General features: G+C 36.2%; 1 protein-coding gene across 1 annotated transcript in view; it reads right to left on the reverse strand.

The window, feature by feature from the left end:
- The window catches only part of MYO16 (myosin XVI), a 358,751-nt gene that overhangs the window by 95,936 nt on the left and 244,740 nt on the right, over window positions 1-18,075 (reverse strand). Inside the window, exons 21-23 of the mRNA XM_066545334.1 lie at window positions 13,043-13,115; window positions 3,366-3,518; window positions 2,593-2,793 (exon numbers count right to left, since the gene is read on the reverse strand). Coding sequence (XP_066401431.1) covers window positions 2,593-2,793; window positions 3,366-3,518; window positions 13,043-13,115 — 427 coding nt within the window. The remainder of the gene's footprint in view (window positions 1-2,592; window positions 2,794-3,365; window positions 3,519-13,042; window positions 13,116-18,075) is intronic.

The raw sequence follows: 18,075 nt of genomic DNA on the forward strand, positions 1-18,075 counted from the left end.
ATAAGTGGCTCATACCAAGGGCCAACACGGAATATTAGCTGTTTGTTTTGGTTTTTTTTAATGACAGAGTAGCTCTTAAACACTGGCTGTGAAGTACACTGCAGTTAGAACTGTTACCTAGAGAAATCAGGATGTGTGCCTTCACACAGAGCCTGCTGCATTCAGTGCGATTTCCTCCTCAACTGCCAGCCTGGACACATCACCTGAGCATCAATGATTAAAGCTATAGAAATGAAGACTTTTGTGTTGGATTACCTGTCACAATTTACTGGTCATTCTTTCTCTACCTTCTGGGTCTGATTGATTTCCAGTTACACTCATGTAAATACAGAGAAGCTTTACCAAGTTAAAGGAGCAAAAATCAGTGAAAAAGTGTGGTGAGAACAAAATTAAGGCCCCTTGGTTTAAATTTGGAGATCTCTGAAGGCAACAATCGAGGGTAAGATTGCTTTATACTTCACTTATCTTAGACCCGTTTAATTGATATCAGACTATAAAAATGGGTCTCAAAACCTGCCAAACTATATTGATACTTTATATATGAAATTCTTATTTTTGAGTGCCAATAAATCCTGATATACTTAAAAGCCTCATCCTTTAACAATTTTCATTATTTTCATAATGACCTCTATAAAGAGCTACTAAATGTAGTAATAGTGCAATCTAAAGAACAGCATCACCAATTTTAAAATCTGAGTTTTTCATATTCAGGTTCTCAACATATGAAGACGCACTAGTCTCAGAATAAACTCAATTTGTGTCATTTAGTACAGTCACACTATCATCAAAGTTTTATATAAATACATATCATGAAACACTGTCAATTTCAGTCTATGATAACAGTCCCATAAGACACCGAAATGCAAATGTCTTTAAGGTTTTAGCTCCATTAGTATTAAAGCAAGGAGAGTTAAGCAGTTGCAAGAGAACTTTTCTGTTTTGGCAGGGCTAAGCATTTTACTGTTGTAAGGATGCAAAGAACAACCTAACTGGAATAGTTCCTTGGCCAATGTCAATCAGAGGACCTCCACTGACTTCGAAAGAATGTGTGGATTTACATTTCTTCGAGAGCTGTCTATTTGTTCATGCTTTTAGATTAAATGTCATTACTATTATTAGGAAAAGGTCAAACCAAGTGTCTATGTTATAAAACAAAAAATCTAAACAACCATGCAAGACTAAAACACATGTTAATGAAAAGTGTCCTCTTTACCACTCACAGTTTAACTTTCAGAACCTGAAATATTGGTCTTTATCTTCTGATTGCTTCTTCAGAGAATAAGACAAAAATTTCTCCCATTTTGAAGAAATTTGCTTATTATTCTCATTATGATTTTAATGTAGATGCCTTGCTGCTGCTGCCATGTCAAGTTTTGGGGTGTGGAACCTTTTTGAGCTCTTATGAAAAAATTGTATAAGCAGAATGGCATTAAAAAATACTTGTGTAACAAGTATAAAAAAAGTTTATAAATTAAAGTAGACATCTGAAGTTCATGGTCAATTCTTTATTCCATCACCTGAAGTCTTAGTAAGTTTCACAAAATCTTGGTTGTAGTGTTATCTAATGACTGTGTGCCCACATTCCTATGGACAAGTCCCAATAGTGGAGGTATTCAAACCACTTAACTTTGGCAAATAATTTGATTCTAAGTAGAAGGCTTTGTGATGAAAGAAGAACCTACAGGGAGTTATTCAGAGTATTTGGGTTAGGAACTTAAGTAGTACTCAAATAGTCCTTTCCATAATGACCAAATTTCTATCATTGGGCAGGAAAAAATTTGCTTGCAGCAAAACACAACTCCAGACTTCCATCAGCTTTATTTCCAAATCAGGAGCCACAAAGTAGATCTGTCCCTACTTATACCACTGTCAGATTATTAAAAAACAAAACAAAACAAAACAAAAAACCCAAAAAAAACACACCAAAAAACTATCCCTTTAAACACATATCTAACTTGCTTGCTTTGGGTTGTATGTGATTGTGGGCACAATATGAAAATGAAGTATTGGAAAGGAAAGGGTAAGAAGTCTAAAAGAACTGATTACACTGTTCCTGTGAACACTGCAGGCAAGGGAATAAAAAAATAATAATCTAATTTTACAGTCAGGCTGAAAGACATTTAGCACATTCTGGGGTTTTTTTTGTAGGGAAAAAAAAATATTATGACTACTAACAGAAAAAGTGGGGGGTTTGCTTTTGATTTTTTTACCAGATTCATGCTGGTAACCCAGGTATCTACATACAGAGCAGAGCAGCTACAGGGAACCTGTACTGTTCTGGAACCACATCTGTATGCAAAGTGGAGCCAGCTAGGACAGCATTAAACATCTCTGCTGAGGGATCTGAATCACCTCCTTCTACAAGGAAGACAGAACCAGAGCCAGAGCTAGGTAGACCATATCCTGCATGTTGTGATGCAAGCTGCTCATTTTATACACTAGATACGCCACTGAGATTCTAAGCGGTCCTCTGAAAATTTAGCACTTGACAGTGAAATCCTATTTATAGCCAGGAGTTGGAGAAGCCATGTAAAATTTTGTTTTGTTAACTTTTTTCATTAACTGCAAGTACATGATATTCAAACAACTTACCCTCCCAGCATAGTGCATAACAGTGAAGGTAGAGCCCAGATCCTTTGGGGCAAGGTTACCATTTCCATCTTTTGTGGAGGAATAGACTGTATTTGTATCTGATGTATCTAGGTAAGACTGAATGCGTTTAGAAAGACTCTGTTCCACTGACCAAATAGATTGGCTTTCTTCATCCAGCATTGACAAAAAGCCTGATGGTTTCTGAAATGAAAAACAGAGTTTTCTCATTTTATGCAGGACAAATAGAATTTCAGTTGCTCCTTGTAGAGTAACACAGCTTGTAATTTAGTAAACAGAAACATATATCACCTCAAAAACCAGGAACAATAGAAAAATATTGAAATATTTTGGTAAGTGTTCAAGGCTGGTCCTTCTATAAGAAATGTAGGGAACAGTATTTCTGTTGCCAAAAATGGTCACTAATGATGATCTGTTAGAAACTGATTGTGTTACTTGCTTCTTAGAAGTTGTCCAGAAAGTAGCTTCAGGCACTAAAGAAGCTGCCAGGCTCAGGACAGAGCCTCGTCAGCCCTAGGGCAGCGCAGTCCCCATGCCTCGACACACAGAGGCTGCACGGGAATTGCTACAGGCAGGGAGAGGATGCTGCATGCTCCGCAGCCCTGCTCTCTTAGCGAGCTCTGTGAGCCACTGAGCCATGGCCTCTTTGACCCACAACCTTGCCACAAATTTGAAAATGCAAGCAAAAGTTTGTATTAGCCTAACACACACAGAATGTATAAATATCCATGGTGTAAAATGGATCTGGAAACTACCTGAAAGAAAAAATCCAAGACTGTGGTATGGTTACCAGGAGAATACATTGTTTCCATGGCAACTCCCTCTTGTACACATTCTGCTTGCTCTTGTAAGAAAAGCACTTCATTGATGTACTGGTGTATCTTCTCATTGGTCATGTTGACACACAGCTATTGTAAAATGAAGAAAAAATTAGTATTAGACATTTACTGGATAATTCATCGATGTAGGTTTTACTGCATGTCTAATATTGAATTTGAAGAAATGTCAATCCACAATATGGTATCTCTTGGTAGACCACAAATTTAGGAAGACCCTAGGGAAATTTAGATTTTAACAACTGTTATTGTTAAGTTGGGAATACACAATTTTCTGCCTGCACAGTTCAGTGTGAATTCCACATAAGAGTTATCAAATATAAGCATCATCAAATATAGTGTACATTTACAATAATTCTATTGAACGAAGAAGGGTAACTATATATTAATTGGTATATTTAATATTCTTCTGCATTTTATATTCAGGAAGGTTATGCCAATAAAATGTGCTCTTAGAAAAAAAAAAAAAAAACAACCAAACCCTACATATTTGTTTAAGATCCTGAGTCTGTAGTTAGTTCAGTGCTAACAAAGGCAAAACTCTGTTTCCACATACAATGTCACTGAAGTCCAAAGTCTCTGAAGAGCTCATTGTGTTTTACCAAAACACATAAAACACCCAGGGACATTTTTTTAGATGCTGCTCTCCATTTTATACATATTCTAAGGGAAGGTTGGGAAGGAAATGGTGTTCCATAGAAAAGTTCAATATCTGGGGAGATAGTGTAGAAGCTTCTAAATATTTTCTTTGATTGCCTTATAGGATGTAAAACTAAACAGATTCACAGAAATCTGATTTTCAGTTAAAAACATATGGGAATTATATCAGCTTATTTGTATGCTTTTGTATTTTATTCAAAGCCCTCCTACTAAAATAAGTAAGTATTTAATAACCCTGTGGAATAAATGTTTAAACTGTTTTTTTGACATTAAAGTGGAAAGTTTAGTTGAAAATTTGAAAACCTCCTCCAATGCTACATTACCCATGACTAAGAAATTAAGAAAACAGAAACTCCTAAAAGGGTGTAAGAACACTTCATATGAGGAATGATACAAGGAATGCCTACATGCTTTTTCTTTTCAGTCTAAGCTACTCACATATTTGTGTTGGCAAGCCATAAACTATATCTTCCATGAAAAAAGTATGTAAAGCAATTCTACCAGTAAGTCATATTAAAAGGTATGAAATATTTAGATCAATCCTAAAATTACATGGCTTAACATCCAGATGAGGGAAGAAAACCTGAGTAATGTGTAAGAGTTGCCTGAATTTTCCATTAACACCTCCTGTTAGCATAGCCAACTTGTACTTGCTATACAATAAAATGGACTAGTGTGGAAAACAGCAAGAAGAAATGAGACAAAGCTCATTTTACAACCAAATGTCTATTAACTGTCTTTACTAATGCATGACAGTGCACACAAAAGACAACCTCGAATAAACCATTATTTCTTGAAAGTGGGATTTATAAACATTCAGATTGCTATCTTCTTAGCAATAGAAGTATGCAACTGACTTCCAGTTGTATACTTCTATTGTTATTTTATGGAAAAGACAGCTTTTTTAACACTGTGGCATGCAAACTGTTCTTTACTGATCACTTCTGGAATTCTAATTACAACATTTTTCCAGAAGCTTGTTAACATTATTTTATAAGGCAGACAAGCTTATACTTTGCAGAATATGGTAAAGCCTTAAAATGATGCATACTGTATATATCTTTATTTGCGATGACCTATTTAGACAACCAGGTCATTCAACTTTACAAAGGTGTATTCTATAATAAGAAAAGCTGTCAGAATTCCCATAAAGTCAAGCTTACTTTTTATCATGAGCCAATCTCTTAAAATGCATTAAAAAAGTATTTGAGAGCCTGACTGTGCAGCAAAATTATTCAGCTACACAATTTGAGACAAAGGAAAGATTGTCTTAGACACGTCCTACAAAGATCTGATAAACAGCAATGGTTTTAAGTAGAAAAATAAAAGGAATAGTATTTTATTAAAATATTCATGATGGTAAAAACAATTTTTAAAATTCTACTGGGGTGCTTCTTAGCAGCAAAAGCAACATTGTGACCCAGATGGGCAGACTTGCCACACTGGCAGCAAGGTACTGCAGACCAGGGCAGAGAGCAGCTCAAGCACTTGTACAACTGCAAACTGCAAACCCAAAGCTGCTCTCTGGAGCAGTGGCTGAGAGAACAGCTCTGCAGAACGAGAACCAGGAGAACAGCCAGGGGCTGCTGGAAAGCAATGTGTTCTGACCCGTTCTTTCTTCATTTCAGCGTTTTATACAACCTGCTGGGAAGAGGTAATGAAAGGAACATTTCAAATTAAAAGCTTGGCACAGGTTGACATAATAGTTAAAGCAGCTGAAATGCAGAAATGGGATGGATATGAACTAAACTAGCTTTGCAAACCCAAATTCTTTTGCTTCAAGTCTTTTAAGTATTACATAAAACAATTATATACTTTCTGTCTAAAGGTTTTAAAAGTTCATAGAATCACATTTTTTAAAGATGTATTTAACTGTACCCATGTAAATTAGATTGAAATATAACAGTAATTAAAAAAAAAAACAAAACAACCAAAACCCAAAAACCAAAAACAACAACAAAAAAAACCTTCAAACCACTTAAATATATTTTTACCTAAAATAAATATTTGGGGAACCTTAAGAACTATATTTGCTTTAACTAGCACCATTACTCGATATTACCTATGGTACTTCTTGTCATGAAATGTTGTTAAACTGTTCTTGATATGCATCTCGTGGACTACATATTATATCTTCTAAATAGTTCTCTTTTTACCAACCTTTTTTACATTAACTCACTATCACATCTCATTGAATATAAATCCACCATATATTTGTTTCTCTGCTCTAAGAAGTCCTTTCAGAATATTATTAGAAGAAAAAATATGCTTGTTCAAGTATTTAAAAAAAAAACAAAAACAAAACCAAAAACCCAAACAAAAACAATCATAACTTGCAGCACCACCCAAATTTTAGATTTTGGAAAATAACACAGTGGCATTTAGTAAAAGCAATAAGTATTCATCACATTAGACTAAGTGCCCTTCAAATTAAAATTTAGGTAGAATACCAAAATTGTGCTGTGCTCTGAAGACAGAAAAGCACCCATGACTAATGAAGTTTTTCTGCTCTTTATTCAATTTTCAGGCTCTTATGCCTATTTGAAAAAGGCATTACCAAAGAAGGAAATTTGTGGAAAGCAAACTTGGTGACTGTCAATCAGTGAGGGAAAGATGGATGCAAAGACCCTTTGGAAAGCTCATTTACATCCTTTGGCCATGCAGAAGGATTAACTCTCCCAAGGAATGTGTATTCAGAGCATGGAGTAAAGCTAACAGCTGTCATTTCAACACATCTACCAGGCCCTAATTTATGGATTGAAATGATGAAGTTACAGTGTCAAATTTCACCTGCAAGGAACTGCCCTACCATTTCCCAAAAAATGTCATTTCTAAGATAATGAAACACAGAAACATCTTTTTTTTGAGGTTGGACTCAGAAAATATTTTTAAACCTAAGCTTGACACTTATTTTTTAGAAGTATCTTGAATGCTGTTCCCCTTTGTGTCTGCTACCCAAACATTTCAGCATCCTTTTCTGTATGTATAGTACCCATCAGAATATTTCTAAGGAATTGATAATAAAACCATAACCATTACATTTCTTCCTTTGCCTTTTAGTGCTAATAGGATCTAACACAGACTTCTTCTTCTCGATGCAGCTCCAACACAAATTCAGACATAGTCCTACCTCTGTCAGAAGATCTTTAATTCAGTGGGACTCTATGTCATCTCTGGGATCAGTTGCCATTAGCTGATTTTTGTTTCTCAAATAATGTAAAAGAGAGCCTGGTGCTATATTAAAACTTTGCTACAAGTAGATGAGAAGTCTTCCACAAAGGAGGATCTGAAATGCCCCTCAAAAAAGGAACAATTGCAACACAAAGTGGGATTGTCCCCCACTGACTTTTCGTAGATAGGAAAGTATGAAACAACCAAGCTAACAAAAAAACATGGTAACAACAATCTTTCCCTGAAAGAGTTTGGAATTGTTCTGAAACTGAAACAGTTCTAATTATTTTTCACTTGTAATGCTGGCCAGAAACTAAGTACTATGGGGAAAAAAAAAAGGTGCTACTGTGGAAAAGATGTATGTAAGTTCAATGTTGTTGTACAGTATTTCACCAATCAATCATAAACTGGGGATCTTAATTTGAGATAAATTATTTTATTTTTGGCTACAACAAATCTAATGTAAAAGAATAAAAAAAAATTATTTTCATGTCACATTCATGATAAGCCAGCTTGAAAGTCAAGTAACACTGGTTTTCCAGTGGCTCACTGGAACACTGGAAAGATAACAGTGCCTTGCATAAACAGAAAGAAATGAGTGCACTGGGAAGAAGAGGACCAAAGAGTCTAAGAGGGAAGAGGGAGGAGTACATCCTGACAAAGGCCATGAAGAGTGTAAGATCCTCAGGAGCTGGACTGAGAAAGAAAGTAAAACACAGGATTGCCAGGCCCCTGAGGGATGGAATAGGCTTTTACAGCCCTGCTCAGCTTTTCCTTGGGCTCCCACCCACTCCTTGCTGATGGGCCCAGTCCCAGGTGCTGCTGTGGCAGTGCCAGCTTCCAGCTCTTTCTCCAGCTGCCTGTGACAGGGTCCCAGCCCCATCTGCCAGCCTGCCAGGTCAGGGCTGCTGATGGGCACTGGTCGGCCCACCAAGCTCCAGGGATCCTGCCCTGCAGGGAGGGCATGGCCATCCTCTGGCTCCTCTCTTGCCTGCCTCCCAGGGCCTCACTGCGCCACAAGCAGGTTGTTAAAACCTTCCTGTGTATGGAGGCCAGCAAAACTCTGAACACCACGTCATGTTTCCTTGTTAAAAACTGAATTAAGGTAGTAAGCAGTTTCCATCATCTTACAGGGAATAAGGAATACTCCAGCACTGGGAACTGCATGGAAGGTTCTGCATTAAGTCCCTACATAGTAATAGAGCTCAGCGTGCACCAGCAGCTGCCTGTTCCACAGAGGCCCACAGCAACCTCCATCTGTGCTCTGCACAGGCAAAACCAATGAAGGCTGATTTCTTCTGCACAAAATAAAATCTTTAAATGCTCTTCCAGACTGTCCAAATGTAAAACCTGTGTGTGACCTCCCATCTACTGTTACATTATGTAACTTTTGTCAATTCATATCCATCCACTTTCAAAATAGACAACATGACCTTACATTTAGAGAGCTAGAAGCAGTCTAATGGCTGAGACAATGCAATTTAATGTAAAATAATCTGTTATGGTTGTTTTTGCTAGGAAATGTTATGTGACAAAAATGTAGTGTCAGCAGAATTAACCATAAAAATAATAATAATTAAAATCTACCACACCTAATAATAAACATAGGTAAAACTTCCAACACAGCTGGGTTCTATGACCTCTTCTGCTTCACCATAGTGGCTGAAGTAGAGTCCTGAGTGGGGCAGGCAATGCTCTCTGCTCTCAGAGGCAGCTGGCTCCTGTTGCAGGAGATGTGCTGCACAGAGCTGCCATGGAAGCTGTGCCTCTCCCAGGGCTCTACTGCATCACACAGATAATGTGCATGCACTTTAATAGGTATGGAACTGAATGGGAGTCAAGAGACAATTGACTGTTGTACTGACCTGCAGTACTAATTTAGATAAATCACTTTTATTTCCTATAAAAGAATAATTCATAGATACTTTCTACTGCAAAACTTGAGAGGCCTGCAGATGTAAAATACCATGCAAGAGCTAAACACAGAATTTACCAAGAGCTAAATACTTTCTTCAGTTTCTCATTTGAATTCTATATCGGACAGGAAAGACTACTAGCATTGTCTATTTAACTTTATTGCATTATTGTTCTTCATAATGAACCTACAACCACAGACTTCCATTTCTGTAGAAAGACCTGACTTTCTGCAGGGGGAAGAAAAGCTACTCTTTCTCCTCCATTGTCTGGTTCTCCTTCTATAATACATTTTTCTTAGGTACAGCTGGGGGAAATTGGTACAGGCCACTATCAATCCTGCTTATTGCTTCTTATATTTATTGGTTATGAGTTTGTGGTCAAAAATATACTATCATAAGTATGAAGGTTGTAGCCTTCCTTGATTGTACTATTTGGATTAGTGCTGTGAAGGAGCCATGAATAAGATCTCACCTAGTTTTAAATTCTACTAGAAGAGAAGCAGACATCTTCTAGTTTTAAAGGGGTGCGGAATAAACTGGAAACAAATACAGTCCCTCTCAAATAGGAAGCCTGAGAAAACATTGAATTAACACTGGAAACTACCATTGGTATTTTTGGTAGAGCTCTCATAGTTCCTGAAATGACCACAAAACAAAGGCCATTTCTTTACAGAATAGGAAAAAGAAATTGTGCTCACTTCTGACCACGTTCCAGTGTGGTTGTATACAAAGCTCTTCTGGCACAGCAGGTATGCAGCTGCTCCAGGAAAATGCTGTTCCCAAGCTAATGATCACTGCTAGGAAGTGATTGTAAATTGTTATTAGGGTGAGCTAAATGTACTGTAGTCATTTACCATAGCTCAGCTGATGAGCGGTAAAAGCAGTAACTCACTGGGTCCTAGTGATTCAGAAGCTTTCAGTCTTTATTGAGCAATGACTCCTTCAGATTGTGCCTTCTAAAAATGTGTTCCCTGCCTTTCAGCTTTTGAATTTCATATTAAAAATCAAAACTCCCCTCACTATTGCTTATTCCACAGACTTATTTACTTTTATCTAAGAATTACATGTCCCGTTTTTGCTCTTATAACATATCACACATGTTCTATACAATAAATGCTTACCAATACTCACCCAGTAAAAGGGAAACAATTAATAATGTTTTTTTAACTTCTAATGGCTTGTTGTTTACAATGGCCTATAAAAGTCTTCTCTCTACAAGCTGTCAGCCACATCCTTTTGCCTGCAGAATTTATTAGACCTTAGTGTAGGCATAATTCATCTTACTTTTGTAGTCCTTTGACAGATGTCTTCCTTTGCATTGCTCATGAGTTGTTCCTAGACCAATTCTTCATTTGACTTTGATATTTCAATATCCTAATGCCTTGTCATTCCAAAACATCCACTGGAGTAAACAAGTTATTCTACCCAGTTTATCCATCTCTGCCTGAACCATCTTCAAACACAGTTTATTAAAACTGACATGTGATTTACTATCTTATTACTCTCTTAATTATGATATTAAACTGTCTCTCTACCAGCCTGATATAAAGCTCCAGAAAGATTCACACAGCTACTTTGGATGTCCCCAGTTTTGGGCAAGCAAGAGGTTTTAATTTTTATTGAAAACAGTCATAATTTTTTCCACGAAACAAGGAAAACAGATATTAGAAAGAATGCCCTATTATACACTAATTTGAAAAAAAAATAATTTTCCCTAAAATTACTTTTCTAATGACATTTTCAAATATGCTAATCTAAATGTGATTAAAAAATAATTTTTATGGCTCCAATACAGTCTGGTTGTAACATTTAATGCTAACATTCTGCAATCACAGGCCTTGACTCTGGGCATGTTTGCAGACATGATGCAATGTTTTGCATGAGGACCCTATCTGGGCTAACAAGACTGTTTATTGTTAGGGTTAACAAGCCCAGGCAGAACTCTGAACTACACTAGATTGCTAGAGAGCTCCAGCTTTGAAGTTCAGGCTGTTTGGGATAAGTCTGCATGATTGGTACGTACCGCATGCAGATGCAAACTGCTTCTCTTCACTGGTACTAGAACCCACCACTTCAGGAATCAGATACGTTAATTGCATTATAGAGTTCATATAAAAAACTCTCACTTCTGCTTTGTCTTTTCAGGAATGCAGTTAAGTAGATTCTGAGATGATTCAGATTATTAGTTCATATTAGTCAACAACATGAATTCAGTACAGGTGGAAGGACAGTAAGTGTCTCTTGAAATAGATTTATTTTCATTTAGGAAAATATATTTAGAAATAGAAATATATTAATATTATTATAGAAATATGTTTACTTTCATTTAGAAAAAATGAAATAGAAATGCAAATATCACTTTGAAATTATCATGTTTGCCACACAGAAATAATAAAATTAATTCCTTTTTACTAATTTTTCTTAGAACTTGTATTTTCTCTTCAAGCATCCTTTGCAGTTATTAAGCAGAAAATTACTTACCCCAGAAAATTGAATTAATGGTATTTCATGATATCAATTGCAGATCTTTTATGAGTTTTGAGACAAAAATAAAATGCAGAACAGGGTCAAAGGAAAATAACCAATAAGTCCCAAGATGAACCCCTCTCTTTTGAGAAGTATTCAAATTGCATAGAATACTTCATACTTATTAATCAGGAGGCTTATGGATTTTTTAAAATTTCATATATTCAATCTGTTAAATTTTTTTTAATTTTTCACTTTATATTTTCCCCTGAAGGTGGCATTCACAATGAGTAAATGACTAGGAATATTGGTACACAGGAAGAGTCCTTAATCCAGCAAAAGTTCAAGCAAGGTAGAACTGTAACAGCAAAAAGAATTTTGTGAGAGGGAAACTGGAATTTGTTTTATTGCCTTCTTATATGCTCCTTTGATGTACAGGTAAACCTTTTGTGTGCTTTCAAACATTTGGAAATTGGGTAGCAATGTAAACATGTTATACAAGCTGAACTGATGTGGCTCTATGACTTCTGTTTCACCATGAGGAGGAAGCTGAGCCACAAAAGAATGGACTGACTGGGACAACGGGGCAAATCCCAATTTCAAACAATAACAAGTCCTTTGTTGCTGCTGATACCTTCTCAATTCTTTTCTCTGCTTTGATTTTTTGTTCTATGCTTTGATTTTCTTCCTCTGCATCACAGAATGAATGAACAACTAAACAACAACTTAAACACCTCTTTGAGTGTGCTGTGTAGAGTCACTAATGCTTTCTGAAATACGTAATTTCCAAGAGCTCTGGTGTTCAGTGATTAATGCTGAAGGTAGGCAAACATCTTAAAAAAAAGTTTGATATTTAAAAGGATTTTAAAGCATTAAGCAACATAAATTTCAATTTCTTTTCCAGGGATGCAATTCAATTTTTTGAAAAGTTATGTGTTGTGAAGTCACACAGAGGTGAATCTGCCAATAATGGCACTTAGCATAATGCAGCATTGTCATTTTATTTTTTCTCGAAAGCATCTGAAGACCTTTTGATTTTTCTTCCAATTCAGTATATTGTCCTTCTACTCATTGATCTATATTATATATATATTGAAGTATAAATACCACAAGAATGAAAACAAACAACACCATTTTCCTCAGACTGTCTTTCAGAGCTAATACTACCCCTTTTCAAAATCATGATAGAAATTTACTCTATTATATTAAAATTGTCAGCAACGGTACAAAACCCTGGATATAATGCATACACATATTGGTATAATGGAAAAAATATTTTAAGAGAAAATTTTCACCTTCATGTATATTTGTATTCTGATCAAAACTAGTTAATTAGAGAAATAACAACAGGTACATTAAATTCAGCAAAGAATCCACACTTGCCTGTTCAAAAGTATTCTTTTGAAATTCTTCAAATCCAAAAATATCTAATACTCCAATTTCAAACACCTGGTCACTGGGGAAAAAAAAGATATTACAGATAATAAGAATTCAAGCAAGTGAATAATACATCTGTTGTTTCTGACAGAAGTATTTCTGTTGTAGGACAAAAGCAGTCTGTATTTCAAAAACATGGATGAAATACACAAGCAGACCATGTACAGAATAGAATCAAAATTCTACTCAAAACCTATTATACTGAACAGAAATAAAAAAGCAGGGTTCAAGATTGCTTTAGCAGCTATGCTAAAGACTAAATTTGTAAGAGAAGGAAAAAATCTTGACTTCTTAAAGTCCAGTTTCTAAGGATATAGGTACCCATTTTCTGACATCAAGGACAACCATTTCAGGGCAGTTTCAAAAATGCCTGGTTACACTCAGTTATCCTTTCCTGTTTATATTTCTTTGGCAGCTAGGATTGCTTCTACAACATGTACTTCAAGGGAAACCTGTTAGTTACAAGTCCTTCCCTGTGTCATCATCAAGTAGAATTTCTGGGCTCAGGCTGCCCAAGAGGTTACATGTCCCAGGGGAAAGAAAGTCGGGGGTCAGGCCTGAAGAAAGCAGATGTTCCTTCTCTGTATAAATAAAAGAGTAGCTGCTGGTGTTGCATCTGATTTGTTGTGTGTCACTGCATGCATTCAGGGAAGGAATTTTATTGTGGCCAGGTGGAAGGAGTGGAAGTATCAGGGTAGAGCAGCCACCTAGGATTTGGACAGAAGAAATAGGATAAGGACAGAGGTATTACTATTCTGTAGCTGGGACTGAGTCATTGTAAGCCTGATCTGGAGAGGAAACTAAATTCACTGCAGTGAGTAAAACGAATATTTTGGGATATTCTGTCACCGACTTTGCAACAATAATATGGCAGACTGCTTGTTCTGAGATCCTTTCATTTTTTTTCCTCTATATTCCAAGTTTCCTCTATGTCTAAATCTCTGCCCATATCAGACTATAGATGTAAAGGAGAAAAAGGTGAACCACTGTTGAAGGACATAAATATGTTTCCATTGCAGTCATTGTAACCCCCTACCATGCCATTAGATGAGGATCTAGCCCTCAAAATAAATTCCTGTATAGCAAACGAAAAAGTAAAATCATCTGAAAAAACCATGCATATTATAAAACAAGCTGGGAAAAACAATCCTCAGGGGCAAGCAAAGCCATAATCAGAAACCATGCCCAAGAAGTTTGTCTTCATTTCAAAAGCACACTAGTTCAATGCACTACTGATTGTCACAGGACTGGCTGTGTGCATAAATGTCAGACATGGATTGTTACATAATAAATCTAGTCCAGAACGGCTTTGTTGGGCAGGGGAGGTTATCGGGAGGTCGATTAGCCTCCAAGGGAATTTCTACAAGAAAAAGCATAAAGTTGTATCACCACATCCATCTCTGGCAATGAATGCAATTTAAATTGGGTTTTAAAATGTAAGCCTCATTCACAACTGCTCCTGATTAGAGATGGGGGGGGTGTACATTCCTTGTCAGAGCAAGTTTTCAACAAAATCTGTCCATTTATAGAAAAAAAAAATTTAAAAACAAACTACTTCAGAGAATGAATATTGAAAATCCAGAATTTTTATGTTATTTAAATATGTTTTGGGGAAAAAAGAGAAGCTTGAAATTTTAGAATACTTTATAGGTTTTCACTCTCTTTTTTTTATTTTCTTTTTTTTCCCCATGTGTATGTAGCCTTCCTTGTAGGAAGGCAAACCACAAACTGCTGTGTAGCATTGTACAACAGCTGAAATACTGCATTATATTTCAGAATTTTTGAGAACTACTTAATACAGACAAAACAGCTTATCACTTCTCTGACTGAATTAAATTCATAATTTGAGACTGGATTGTTTACATCCCTGTTGAGTCTGTGACTGTTATTTTGTCAAATTAGTCTCTCTTACTTTCCCTCAAGGAATATATAAACATTTGCATTAGGAAAAGACCAATACAAACTGACTTAATGAATTATTAAAAGTCAGGCAAAATGGGAACCTGATCCTAGCTTCCAAAACTCTGGGTAAAAGCCTTAGTGCATTCCTTATCAAAACTCTGATATTTGTGACAAATGTACTGGCTTGCAAATATACTGGAGATGCATTTGTTGACAGAAAAATATGTAGTCTCAGTGTTTTCATGAACTCCTCTTGATAATTTTGGTCCAGTATTATTAGGAGATGCACACACCACATTAAAAGAGATGGAGGTTTTACATAATTAATATCTTGCCTACGGGACAAGTATAACAGCACTAGTGTCTGTATCCTCTACAACACTGACATTTTACTATTACAATGTGCTTTTTATGTGCAAAATCTCTTCAACCATGATAGTAATTTTCTGTATTAAATTATGGCTCAGATTTTGAAAACTAAATAACAACTGACAATGCAACATACAAATTAAAAGCATTGCTTTATATTTGGTTGCAAATTACTTTGTTCTTTTAATCTTTCATCTTGTCTTCCTCTTTTTCATATCACTTTTCTTGCCAGAAGGAGGGTGCATATATCTTTCTACTGGCTAGCTGTCAGTCATATTAATTCCAGCAAAATTACTTTCCTTAAATAATCATAGCAGAGATTCCCAAGGCAAAATAAAGCATGAATGATTGCATGTTAACAAATGAAAGGACATGTCACCAGGGTCTAAGAGAACAAATATTAGAAAAAGGCACTTTTTGTTCTGAAAGATTTTCTTATTTTCTTATTTTATGGTTACTAATCATCACCGACGTATTTCTTCATTGTATTTCAGATATTTAATATTACTATGTATAACTAAAAGAATTGTGGTTTTAATGGGGACTGAAACTTTGATTTCAAGTTTGAAAATATTTCCCAGAATATAAAGTAGATAAAAGGAATTTGCTGTTGTTTGAAGAACTTTTTTATCTCTTATATCAGCACACTGGTGTAAATACTTTAAAAAAAGCATGGATGTTCACTATAGGTCATTTTGGTTTTCTGATACACAAAACAGCATTTCAGCTTACAGTATTTTACAATGTCTCCAGCTTTGCCTTTTTTTCCTCAGAACATTTCTGTAACGATATCCTTATAGGAAAAGAAATACCTTTTTAATCTTGTACACTTAACAACTATATTATAAAGAAACTACATAAAAATTCCCAGCAACTCCTAAAAACAATACACATACAGAAGACATCCTGTCTGATAATCCACCACCTTGGCAGACATCTTTCCATTCATCAAGAGATGCTCTCAAACCATTTGCCATTCTTGGCAAGGTGAACAAAACTCCCTTTACAGTACATCTACCCAGTGCTTCAGACAAACCTACAGAATGTTATTTGTTCCCTTTTATTTCATTGCAAATGGTTCTTAGCTCCAAAATCCATAGGGTCCATTCCTTTTGTTATCCTTTGCAATCTGCCAGCATAGTGCAGTGAGATGAATCTGTTGCAGGAGGGTGATCTAATGCAACTTTTAATCTGCCCAAGATACAACAGCTCTTGCTCTTCCTCCAACTGCTGCCAGTAATGAGAAAGGCTTATGTCTGATCTGGATATACTGGAAGTGATACTGATTAATGAGGAAATATTTCTCTGATTAGAAGAAGTATATAGCCTAGCCTTCAAATGAGGTCCTTCAGAATCTGAATTAAAAAGCCCTCAGTTTTCCCAGGGGAACAGATTATACCTGTTGTCACAAACACAGTTCTTGAAGGGAAACATGCTGAATACTTCCAGTTGGATATGTTGCTCTTCATCTCAAAAAATTATCCAAAAAATTAATATCTGAAATCTTTGAGGGAGATTTTTCAGTAGTCTGAAATTTTTGCTGAGCTTTGGTGGCATTGCCATGTCTCTCAGGTATCTTTCTCAACGACTTTAATTTTTATTTTAATATTAACTTACCCAGGTGTGAGTGGTGCATATAGAGAAGGTGGCCGGACATAACAGAAGGAAACACTGGCTCCATATCTGACAGACAAATTATTTGAGTGGCTTGACAGTTATGGCAGGAAAGAAGTATATTTGCCACTGGACTCAAGATCTATAGCTCTTTCATTAGTAGCACATACTCTTCCTCAGCTCTTTCAAGTGAAATTTGTTCTGTGCTTTAAAAAATGGCATTATCTAGTTAAATGAAACACTGGAAATTATCCAGAGCTAAGCAGATTTCAAATTATGATATTATGCACCAAATTATATTAGATGTTTTGTAGTTTGTTTTAAAGACTTCTCTACCTCCAGATATAGAAACAATTCTCATTATGCTTTGGGTTCAGGTTCTGAACAGGAAGTTCCTTTCCCTCCTTCCTGCACTCCCAGCACCCTTCTACTGAGTTCAGTAATAGATAAATAAATGTTTTAGGGTTTATTTTCTGGGGGTTTTTTTCTGAAGTTAGGAGGATTTCTATTCCAGAGTATAATGTTCTATAAATCAGATAATATATTAAGAATTTTGTAAATGAGACATCTGAGGTTATTCCTTTGCCCAAATAAGTGTTCCTAGTGCTACTCTTTGGCACTACTTGAATTTTGATGGATATGAGTATACAGTCAGAATATAAAAGCTTTCAGAAACTACCTCTTTAGAAATAAACTGTATGCTCTGTGTACAATAGAAATCTATGCCTGACCTGGTGGTACAGACAGAAAACATGACTGAATGTCAGCTTTCTTTCTTTGTCTGTAATGCTGCCACATGAGATTCTCAGAATGGGTCAGGTTGGAAGTGACCAAAGTGGGGTCATCTGGTCCAACCTTCCTGCTCAAGCAGGGTCATCCCAGAGCACAGGGCACAGAACTGCATTCAGATGGCTTTTGAATATGGAGTCTCCAGTGACGGAGACTCCACAGCCTCCCTGGGCAACCTGTTGCAGTGCATGGTTACCCACACAGTAAAAAAGTTGCTCCTCATGGTCAGGTGGAACTTCTTGTGCATTAGGTTCTGCCCATTGCCTCTTGCAATGCTGAGCAGAGCCTGGCTCCAGCCTCTGACA

Source organism: Molothrus aeneus, chromosome 2, assembly GCF_037042795.1.
Source record: "Molothrus aeneus isolate 106 chromosome 2, BPBGC_Maene_1.0, whole genome shotgun sequence".
Lineage (NCBI taxonomy): Eukaryota > Metazoa > Chordata > Aves > Passeriformes > Icteridae > Molothrus > Molothrus aeneus.